This window comes from Diabrotica undecimpunctata, chromosome 5 (genome assembly GCF_040954645.1).
Source record: "Diabrotica undecimpunctata isolate CICGRU chromosome 5, icDiaUnde3, whole genome shotgun sequence".
Classification (NCBI taxonomy): domain Eukaryota; kingdom Metazoa; phylum Arthropoda; class Insecta; order Coleoptera; family Chrysomelidae; genus Diabrotica; species Diabrotica undecimpunctata.
Window position 1 is genome coordinate 45,918,304 of NC_092807.1, and position 12,310 is coordinate 45,930,613.

General features: G+C 32.2%; 1 protein-coding gene across 4 annotated transcripts in view; it reads left to right on the forward strand.

The window, feature by feature from the left end:
- The window catches only part of aralar1 (calcium-binding mitochondrial carrier protein aralar1), a 90,810-nt gene extending 79,719 nt beyond the window's left edge, over positions 1 to 11,091 (forward strand). For all 4 annotated transcript variants that reach the window (XM_072531909.1, XM_072531906.1, XM_072531907.1 and 1 more), the window contains exons 8-12: positions 229 to 309; positions 384 to 532; positions 5,968 to 6,257; positions 7,282 to 7,372; positions 8,400 to 11,091. In XM_072531909.1, the coding sequence (XP_072388010.1) occupies positions 229 to 309; positions 384 to 532; positions 5,968 to 6,257; positions 7,282 to 7,372; positions 8,400 to 8,568 (780 nt within the window). In that variant the 3' untranslated portion in view covers positions 8,569 to 11,091. The remainder of the gene's footprint in view (positions 1 to 228; positions 310 to 383; positions 533 to 5,967; positions 6,258 to 7,281; positions 7,373 to 8,399) is intronic.
- Positions 11,092 to 12,310: the final 1,219 nt, after the last annotated feature.

Genomic DNA, 12,310 nt, shown 5'->3' on the forward strand with positions numbered 1-12,310 from the left:
GTGTGATTTTAGGGAATCCCATAAAATTTGTTTTTCGTATATGCTTCCTTGACTTTTTTCTAAGAAACTTTACCATTTTTCTGTCATGTTAACACTTTAATTATTTAATATCTACATACTACAGTACTTTGTTGGAAAATATTTTGGTAAGATTCTCGACATCAATAAACAATTTACAGATACCTTTTTTGGTAAAGTGTTTTATATTCTATTTTTCTCCATTTGTAGGTAAACGATTTGGTCAGGGACAAACTGATGGACAAAAATGGTAATATTCCATTATGGAGTGAAGTACTGGCCGGTTGTTGTGTAAGTATTTAAAGTAAGACTTAATAATATGTAATTGTTTAAGAAATTATGTTCATTTTTTTGTCATGTTTTAGGCGGGTGGTTCTCAAGTGGTATTTACCAATCCTCTGGAAATAGTGAAAATTAGACTTCAAGTTGCTGGTGAAATTGCTGGAGGTGCAAAAGTACGGGCCTGGACGGTAGTTAAAGACTTAGGTTTTCTAGGATTGTACAAAGGTGCAAGGTGGGACATAGTTTTTACGATAAAGTATATTTTGTTTGCTAAATTTAAATTTTTTAAAGCGTAGCTTTCATACTGTCGTAGTATTTTTTCTCTATAGTAAAATGCTGAGGCGAGCGTCACAGAACTAGCGCCACAGAATGGCGTCGTCACGGGTAGCTTAAAAAAATAGCGGTTCTTCACATCGATTCACTACACATTCTTTTCTAGTCATCATATATTTATTCCAAGGAGGTTTAAATTAAAAACTACATGAAAAATAATTAACAAAATACAGACATTAAAAGAGAAGTAAGGCAATAAAAGAATATTTGTCAATAAAAGATTGAATTCGCAACGATTGTCACAATTTAAAAGTCTAAATGTTTAAAAATGTATTATTTTTAAACATATTATTTATTTATATGATAATTAAATTTACCATCAAATGATATTTATTTATATTTTATTATAATTTAATATTTTGTTTGAATTTGTCAGATCTTTCTGAAGTAAACAATGTACGCTTTGTTAATACGTAAACAGGTGGCGTTAGGAGAAAACATATTAACTCATTGAATTATTTAAATATAATATAATTTGTTTAAAATATGAATAATAAATAAATAATAAAATTACTTTATTCAATTTTAAAAATATTATTTAAATTTTAAAAATATAGAACACATAGTATGAAGTTTCGCTCTAATCTACTGTACCGCCTACTGTAACATCTTTTTTTTTGTCAAAAAATAATGATGGCAAGTTATTTAATAAATAATGGAACTTATGGCTTGATTTACAGAAAGCAAAAAACAAATACTACTAATTATAATAGTATATATAATCTTCTTCTTCTAATGGCGCTACAACCCCTTGTGAGTCTTGGCTTGCTTAACAATGTTCTTCCATTCTGCCCTGTCGAATACTTTCCTTCACCACTGCCTGATGTTCATGGTTTAAGACCCCTCTCTACGTCGTCTATCCATCTTTTACGGGGCTTTCCTCTTGTTCTGTTTCCTTGGGGCTTCCCTCTCTGGACTACGTTTACAGCTCGATTATCTGGCATTCTTTCTAGGCGACCAAGCCAGTTTAGTCTTTGTGACTTTACAAATCTAACAATATCTGCGCTCTGCATTAGTTCATCCAGCTCGTGGTTCATTTTAATTCTCCACGAATCATCGCTGCATTGGGTTGGTCCAAATATCTTCCTTGGTATTTTGAGCTCAAATATTCTCAATTAATTTTCATTCATTCACGATTCAGTAACTTACTTTTCATTTGTAGTCTTTGTATGCATAAAAGCACTTATTACCGCTAAGAATCCGTGCTTGTATTTCTTGACTGATGTTGTTGTCATTTATTATTGAGCCTAGGTAGGGAAAAGTGGAGGCATATTTGTAGGTATGGTTGTCTACCTTCAGATTCTCATGTTGATTTGAATTTGTGCACTCCATATATTTTGTTTTGCTTTCATTTATATATAGACCAATATCTTATCTTATCAATACTGTATTCTTTTTTATTTATGCAACTATGCCCTTTAAATCTGATTTCTTGGAGGGCTGCTATGTCTACTTCGTACTTCAATAGTTCCTGTGCAATACTTTGCCTTTTGCCTGCCTGTAGCATGATTTGGACATTCCAGGTTCGCAAATCCATCATTAAGTCCTTATTCCGTAGCTTTGGTCGTTGTCCGTTGGTCTGTCCGGTTAGTTCATTGTTCGTAGCATTCGTGATAGCTGAGTTTAAGGTGAACAGGTTATCGGCCTATTGCACCCGAGTCCAGTGCCAGGGCTGCTGGCTATAGCTTCTGAACAAGCTATGCTTTCTCCCTTCCTCGTCCGCCCTGACCCTACCTTCCATTGGGGTTAGTTACCCAATCTCCAATAGGGTTGCTCAGGTTTACCGGGGTTCACCCGTGTGATCAAGATTACACTTCTTGGAGGTGAGGATAGGAATTGAGTAGGAGAGGCTAGAGGTGTTATCTGGAAACAACACCTTGTATTGCGTCTCACTACTCCTTTGAACCCCTATAATAGTATATATAATAGTATTATTATAATAAACTATATTATAATTTGCAATAATTTGAGTACACGGGTCAGCAACCTTTTTTATGCAAGGGTCATAAATGTTTAGTGCGGATGACCACTAATAACCACAAGTTATATAGATAAAACTAATTTTTGCATTTTTAACCATATTTATTTTTACAAAACGTTACTTTTAATTCAGTTTTTAATTAAGTAAGACTTATTTATAAAGTTAATGCGATTTTTGATGTTGTACTTGACTTCAAAGTTTTTTAATGTCCTGCTTCCATTGTAGACGTAGTAAGGCTTGTTGAAGGAACAATGCTTGTTTTTTCGATAATTAAGGATAGGATCTTCTCACATAAATATGTTCTACCAAACATTGTAGAACCATAAGTGTACCAAGTTAAACTTGGTACTTGTTCTTAAATTCCGTTTTGAGAGTGGTACTGCTTTGCATATCTTATATATTCATTTGGAGGGTTTTGTCAAATCTCCATGTTAAATGAAATCTTTCTTAAATCAGCAAATCGATTTATTGTATCGACACATTGTATTTGTATTGTATGTATTACATTTATATTTTGCGCAATAACAAATTTGTCATAAATATATGTATATAAAATGTATGCGAGACCGGTCCAACATCTTTTTTTGGTGAATTGTTCGTTAATTTATAATTTTATCAGTTTGGCCAAATATAGCTAGGGACATTAAATATTAATTAAAAAATTATGTTACGTGTTTATGGGTTCTACCTCTAGGCAACACATATTGTTGTTGTTGTTGTATATGTGTTGTGTTAAATATAGGCCTCACTGTATTTTGACTTTCCTTGTTTTTCCTTGCTTCCTTGTTTCCTTATTTGTTTCCTTCCGCATAGGAGAAGGGGGCATTGATTGTTTCCATGAGAGATAGTGCTTAGCGAGAATTTTATAAACCGATAAATTAAAGGTGTAAATAGTTTTCTGAAGAAACTTTTATTTTTATAAAATAATATATAGTCCTTACCTAAGTGACGAACATTGTCATAATAGGTAGTTAATGCAACAAACAGTTATTTAAATATACAAGTCACAGCGCTCATCGTCGAGGCAGTCACACATTTCTTCCTGCTCCTCACCAGCTGCTGCTGTAGTGGGTTCATCAAAAATTAAACTCTTGTCCAAGGCGTGGAGTAGAAGTAGACCAGTCCTCTCCAAACATTTTTGTTTCCCAAGTTTGTCAACGTCTTTGGTCTTTTCTTTGGTTAACACATGATCAAGTGGTAGTTCTTCCAGTCTCACTTGTCTTAGATTCTTTTTCCCTTTTTTCTCAAAGGTACAAAAGACTCTTCTCCTTTATACCTGTAGTATTTCAAGCCTCTTACCAACACAATGTTTTTGTAAGAGATTCCTTTTCCTTTCAGTAATTGATTGGATGTCCTTTAGTATTCACTTAGCTTCTTTAAGTATCAAGTAGTAGCCAATCTTCTCCCAGTGCTTTTATCTTGCCTATACCACTGAAGATGTCATGGTATTCCTGTTTAATTAAAATTATGGGTTTTTCCGCAACTGCTTTTCTACTCTTCCAAAAACACGGTCGGTAGTAAAAAAGTATGTCCGCGTATAGGAAAATACAATAAAATCTTTTGGATTGATGTTTTCTGTATTTCCAAAACATGAATAAGTGTTCTGAGGACAATATTATTTTTATTTTGAGAAACAAAACCATCGGTAAACAACCGATAGCTTCTGTCAAATAGTTAAAGAGAGCCGATGATATTTCCACACTGTCTTTTCCTGCCTGCTGCTCTGTCCAAGTATAGAACATAGGGTTTTGAGTTTGTAGACCAGTAATACAAAAGTTATAAAACCCAATTTGTCTAGCGTAATAATTTTCTCAAATGGACTTTTCGGTAGTGGCTGAATTTGTTGAAGATCAAAACAAAGGCTGACAGCTTACAACTATCGGAGGCAGGTGGAGGAGGCTAAAAACCTATGTTAAACTCGTTTATAAAAATTCTCCTAAACATGCTGCATTTCACTTTTAACTCCCCTTCACACTGATCAATATACATTTTACTTAGTTTACTAATACTTAACTCGCTACTCAGGTACAATCTTTTGGACTTCTTTCTGTTGCAATGTGATTCAGTTCCTCTGAGCTTTTTTATGTAATCTTTAACACTTTCCTTCTTTAGATAGTTCTTATTTTTGGTAGTGTGACCTCCTCTTTTCTCTCCAACAGCAAACCTAAAATACACTTTTTTGGCTATGTTTTTTATTCTAGTTTCTCCAACACCAATAACAGTGCGAAAAAAATTTAAACATACAGAAGTTTTTACACCGGAGACAGTTGGAAAGAAGTATTGTATTGAATACTTTCGCTCAGGTCCAGGTTATTTGTTTTTGTTTACCGGCTTAGGTCTATGTCGGCTTGATTTCTATTGTATGAATCAGAGTGTACACAGACAGTAGTTTATTCACTTTTCCTTTTTCCTCCTGTAACTATTCTCTTTCTAGTCGTTTCATTTAGTTCATTAACACTTACACTTCCATCTGCACTATCCATTCTCCTTTAAATAATAACGTAATTACTAATTGTTTCTAAATACGTTGACAATCTTCAAATTTGCAAGACTCACTGGGTCAGCTGAGTGGCAGTTGCAGCGCTTCTATTGGTTGGTTGGAAATAAGCTGGTTTGCATGGACCAGTACAGTGGAAATAAGTTGCTTTGCATGTAAAGGTGGTTTTTAACATGCTGTTATCATAGAAAATAATTTTTTTTGCATCAATCAGGTAGAATAAATCACTTTGGCTACAACAGAACAATGCATTGGCATATCAAACTCAACTTAAATTTTTTGTGACTTAAGGCTGTTTGCATGTTACCTCCTCAGTTAGAAGCCCAGTCCAATTATTGCTAAAATTTACTGGGGTGTCTGCTGATACAGGGACTTCTACTTTCTGAATTTGAACTTGTTTTTCCTGATAGAGGAACTTTTTCTGCCGGTATGCTGACGTGTGTCTCCTGGTAGAGGGACTTTTGTTTCGTAGATATTTTCTACTGAACATATTTACTGGGTTTATTTGGAATAGATTTAGCATTTTACTTCCTCTTGCTGCAATAATTACTCACATCACACTCTAGCTATAATTATGGTGCCTTTTATTACATAATCCTTGTTGATGTAAGAAATAGCATGTTTATCCAATTCGTTGTTACAATTTTTAGGATGACAACCAGAGATAACGAATTTAAAAGGTTTCACTAGCTTAATTGAGAATCTGTAGCAAGGTTTTTTGTGCCCGTTATAAATAAGCAGATTACGGAAAATAACTGACCATATAAATTTTGTTGTGTTGTTTAAACAGCAGACACCAAGAATTATTTTCAATCAGTTTAATTTATTTAATGACACATATCTCCAATTATTTTAGGGCTTGTTTCCTTCGTGATATACCTTTCAGCGGTATCTACTTCCCAGTCTACGCACACACTAAAGCTAAATTTGCTGACGAAAATGGATACAACAGTCCATTGACACTTCTCTCGGCTGGTATGGTAGCTGGTATGCCTGCAGCAGCATTAGTAACTCCTGCTGATGTAATTAAAACTAGGCTTCAAGTCGTTGCGAGATCAGGACAAACCACCTACAATGGGTTATTGGATGCGGCTAGAAAGATATTTAAGGAGGAAGGATTTAGCGCGTTCTGGAAAGGAACTACAGGTAAGTTTATTGAGCATACGAGGCGTACTAGTACAAAAAAATTTCAGCTTGTTTATTAGATACGAATATGAAATATTTGAATCGAACATGATCTTTAAATATTATTTTATCTTTAAATTAAACATTTTTTTTAATAGCCCCTTCTCTAGGGGTGTCTAAGTTAACGTCTCAAAAATAAGGTGTCTGATGGCGGACACTTACACTCAGAATTGGCACATATGAAAAAAAATTCCAACGGGGTTACTTAAAGAATGCGCCTTTAACTCAAAGATAAAATATTATTTAAAAAAATTCATGTTCTTATCTAATAAAGGAGCTGAGAAAAATGTTTTTTGAAAATATACGTTTTTTAGCCTTCTAATTTGCAGTAGTACCTTAAAAGTTCTGCAAAAATAATATAAGATATATTTTTCGGAAGATCAGCTTTATAATAACCTAACACAGCAAATATATTACCAAATCTCGAAATAAATTGAAGAATATCGACCGTTATTTTATTAACTGCATTAGTAACAACTACGATGTACCAATATGTAGAGAATCTTACAGGAATATTCAACTCCATAGTAAGGACTCGAATGAAAGGTGAAGAAATAGTGGTGGACTGAAGAGAACAACGCTCCTTCAAGTAATTAAACACTTATTAAGAATGCCTGACGAGCGATGGCCTATAATATTATTTCAGTGGACATCACCAGGAAGAAGAAAACGACGGATACCACGCATAATATGGAATAAGAACATCAGAAGAGTGATGAAGAATAGAAATCTACAAAAAGAGGATGCCTTGACGAGAGAGGATTGACAAAGGATGATGGGAATATTGCAAAACGCTGTTAATGGTTAAATGCATATTTTCATATTGTATTTTGTTTATACCCGTAACTATTTTTACGATAAGTGTACTGTTATTGTATAGATTCGTATATACTCTTATTACTTATTTCACTATTACTTTTCACTATTATTTATTCATTCTTATACACGTATCTACTTTCTTTAAACGTAAAATTCTGATTTTTAGCTCGTGTCATGAGGTCTTCCCCACAATTTGGTGTTACCCTAGTTACATATGAATTGCTCCAAAGATATCTCTATGTCGACTTTGGAGGAACGTAAGTATAGTTAATTTATTATTTACTCTTTATTATTTATTTTCTGCTTTTCAATGGGAAAAGTTTGGTGGAGAAATCTAAGTCAAGTCTACTATCAAAGAATATAGACGTATATAGAAGGACATTTTAAATGGGCGATTTGGTCACGGTTATTATACTTCAAAACACACCTAAAGAGGTCGAATGCATAAAATCAAACCAATGGCCGTCGGTTTAAAACCATAATTAGGGTCAAGTGGGAAAGGAGTACGAACGGAGCTATTTAACTTATGCATCCACGTTTAATAAAATTTCGATGCCATTGATTTGCAAACTGTCTTTTTGTTTGTTTGTTTTTTCACACTAAAATCTTAATTTTTAATTTATTAAATTGTTAAATTTTTAATTTTAAAACTTAAAAAGATATGGAAATTTTCAATAATAAAAATATTAATTTTTTTTATTACATTTAAATAAAATTTTATAACTTTGAATTCAAAATAGGTTTGTTCCAACGCTACGAAAAACCGTCAGATAACTTTTTATTATACTGTTTTCCTGCCCAAAAATTTAACAAACATTTAAAAAAAATTCAAGATTTATTACATCGTCATTTGTTAAAATAAATGTTACAGAGAAATTGAAAAAAAAAGGTAAAATAAAAATATATAAGATATTATAAACTGAGACTATTAAACTGATTGTATTCAATGAATTTATTAATATTGTTTACTTAATTTACCCTTGAAGGTAATCGTTTCGCACGACCTATTCACTTTTAAGTAATTTCTGGACAGTTTTGTGGTCAGTTGAAATTGTGGTTTATTATAGAGCAGAAATCACATTTTGCCGATAAATGTTGGACTAACCTCCATTACCGTAGTACCTATTTGCAAATGTCAGATTTATTTGACTTGCTTTATTCTTAACTTATTCTTGAATAATATATATAGCAATATATTGACGCACCGATTAAGAAACTATTTTTAGAAGATATTTTTAATAAAAGTGTAAAAAGACCTTTACTAAACTTCATTTTTTTTTACAGTCGCCCATCGGGATCCGAACTAAAACAGATATCAACGATAGGAGATACAAAGAAACCTGCCAATCCAGATCACGTCGGTGGATACTCAGTATCACTTCCAATTTTCTCAGGAATCGAAAGCAAATTCGGACTTTGCTTACCCAAATTTTCGGTACCACAAAAATCCTAAAGAAATATTTTGTTAGTCCCGAAATAGGTTTTTAAATCAAATCTTTTTGTTGTTATTGCCGCTTCAACCGTGTTAGTTCGCTTGTTTCGTACTCAACAAACAAACTGATTACAACATTTTTATAGTATATTTTTATATGTCGGTAACAGAAATATTGCGGTTAAGAGTTTGTTAATTAAAATAAGAAAAGTCGTTATTATTATGTATAAGAGTACTACTATTAATTTTATCGTTGCTTCGTTCATTTTTTTTTCAACTGAAAATATTTACAATTATAAATTGCTTCAAGAAATCAGCTGTCAATACTGTCGAATAAAACTATAAGCAACCTTCACATTCATGTACGTGATTTTTAATTATCTTGAAATAATTTATCTTATTTATATTTTACATTCAAAATAAATATCTAAATCAAATGTGTGAAATAAAATTTTAAAAACTTGCATTACTAAATTAAAAAATCGAATTATCTTTAACTAAATGTAGTAATACTTACTTAAATGTAGTAAAAATTAAAATAATTTTTAATAAAACTAAGTATAAATTGAATTGTGCTAATGAAATTTTCGATTTTACAATATATTTAATATTGTTCAATGTATCACTCAAAATATCTATTTTGAATGAGGTTACTTATATATGCCTATATATAACTGCCTATCTGATTCATAGTATTTTTTCTATTTTTGGAGTATTTATGCATAGACATTTGGCAGGAAGTGGTTATTATAAAAGTGTAATTCTTCCTGGAAAACTTTCATCAGTTCAAATATATTAGGACGTGCTTTTCCGATGCGTCTGTTTAGTCTGTTCTGTTGTCCTTCTACATAATTTGTAGTTCGACGACCTTCTCAATGACAAATACTTATTTAACGCGAATTACTGTTGGTAAATAAAATGATCATTGAATTTAACAGTGGCTTCATCGGTCTGGGAATTCTCTTTTGTATAAAGCCAATGATCTGCAACTTTGTCTTCTGGCAGATGACCTAATGCAGAACAGTTCCTTCTGTCTTTTTACTTTCCCGTTTCCTTGTACAACTTTGGAAGGCTCAAATATTGTACTTTACGCCCAATAGCTTGCTTCTTCTGTATCAATAATTGAGGCAACTTTAAAATCTATAATACATTTTTTTATAAGCAATTATTTACTTGGTTTTCCAATAAGGAGTTTCCTTTGGCTCGTCTTTTTTGTCAGGGCGTATCAGGGCATTTACACCCGGAATGATATTATTCTTTCTTCGGTGCTACCAATGTTCACTTGAATTGTGTATAATTGGCAAAACAGTAAACTGGAGCGCTGAAAATCCCAACAAATAGGAAGCAATTCTACCAATTCCTTCAATTCTACTTTTCATACCATCGTGCCAATGTAAAAATTTTTTATTCAATTTAAAAATTGTATTTTGAGTATAACTGCCGAAATGTAGAATAAAGCTTACAGATTTATTGTATACATTTTGAGTTTTTTGTATATATTTTTTGAATACTTGAGATAAAAAGGAAGGCAATATTGTTTATTTTAAATATGTTAATCTTCGAAATTTTTGAAATAAAAGAAAGAAAGCAGTGCATGTTTGAAAATGTTTCAGCGCTAAAGATAAAATGGTGTTTGAGTTTGTTTGGAACTTGCCAAGGATTCACGCCGCCAACAAACATAATATACTAATCTTCATACTATAAGCGTACTCAAACTAAGAATGCAAGCATGTAACAAAACTTTCTCGCCGCCTAAGTAGGGCAGTGGTCAGATCGGTAATCTACTGAGTGTAAACTTGGTCAGTTGCTGATTCGAATCATGATGGACAAGTACTAGTAACAAGGCAATTACTCGACACACCCACACACTACATGAAGTATTATTCCGCTAATAATCCTGCATAGTTGATGCTGATAATTACATGATAAAAAACTATGTTTAGCCGTGTTTAAGCCAATTTTATTAATATTGTACGAGGTTTGTGGCACTGTGTGGGTGTTACTACTGATTGGCGCATAATTTGTAATATGCATACCAACATTCTTTTCGAAACTTCTCTGGTCCTAGAGGCAAATTTCTGTATTTATCACTACTTTTCTAATATTAACAAGAAAATTTCACATGAATAATGCGTAGACTATGAATAATGTAACAAGCGATAAGTTTCTTATAAGAAATTTGAAATTTCTTACCGGGTAGAGCATTATTATCTTGAAGCAGTCTTTATCTATAATGCTTAAAATATTTATATAAATATAAATAATAACTGCCATTAGTTGATCTTAAGATTTTTCTAAATAAGCGAAACAAGCGAATTTTATAACAAATGTGAAATATTTTATTGTACATAGGAATTAGGATAGGAATATATTTTTTTGTGTCCTTTATTTTTATTTAAAGAAGTGAAACATGTTTTGTTATCAGGAACTGTGATATCCATCCGTTCTGTATTTCTTTTCTGTAAATTGTAGAATATCAGAAGTGACAAAAATATTTTGATTAAGAATCTAAACAGAAATAAAAAATATTGTTATGATGTTGAATCATTAACTTTGATTTATTCAGTTACGCGCATATCCTGAACTCTAATACCGTAATATTGTTGTCTTATATTACTATAACCTTGGCATTGGAAAACAAACTTAACTCCTTGATTGGAGACTCTACCTATCTATAGCTGAAGATCGTGGCGCGTATATTCAATTTTGTAGTTATTGAAGAGAATGTTTCAAGAACGTTACCTACTATAGTTTATTTTTATGAACGAGAGAGTAATTAGCATAATTTTAACTGGTAGCTCCGACCACTCCATGGGCGTGCTCAAGATTAATTGAAAAATTACTTTGAATAATTGTAAAAAATAAATGAATTATTTCAGTGTTATGTGTATGTAAACAAAAGTGACCTCTTTTATCACACACTATATTAGAACTGACTGGCATACATTAAAAAGGGTTTTAAAAAATTCACATTTTTTTTAATTTTTAAAAATTACAAAAGAGAAAAAGAGTTTTTAAAACCGTCTAAGGTATGTTAAATAGATGAATAAAAATATTAATATAAAACTTACAGCTACTTGCTACAAATCCAAATCAGATTCAGAAGATGAACTTTCAGAACCAAGATTTATAATAACTGGCTCGATCATTTTATCAGTAATATTGTCCAGCTTCCACATTTTTTCCTCTTCTTTAATAGTGTGATTTACTGCCTTTTCCCAGTTTTCAGGTTTTACATTATTTACGGCCTCCAAAAACAACTGTTTAACATCATGAATTTTAAAAGTGTATTTTTTCTTGAAACTTCACTCTTTATCTGTGCCCATACCAGTTCAATCGGGTTTAATTCACAATGATATGGTGGGGATCTAAGTACTGTCATTCCACGATTTTTGGCAATTTCATCAATTTCGTATTTTTTAAATTTTTCTTTATGAAGGGCACACAACGAATAAAGTTCCTTTCTTATAGATCCGGGATGGTACGTAATATTTTTTGAACTCAGCCAATTCTGTAAGTCTTTTTTTAACCACTTGGTTGTGGGCAGTCCTTCTATAAGTCTGGAGTGATAACTTGCATTATCCATTACTATTACACAGTTCTTAGGAAGAAGATCTATCATTGGTCGAACCATTCTTGAAAGACATCAGCGTTCATGTCTTCATGGTAGTCACCGGTACGAGTTGATTCAAAAGTTAATAAACCACCTTCAACAAAACCGTCTGAACTGCCAATGTGTACTATTATCAGCCAGCGTCCCTTT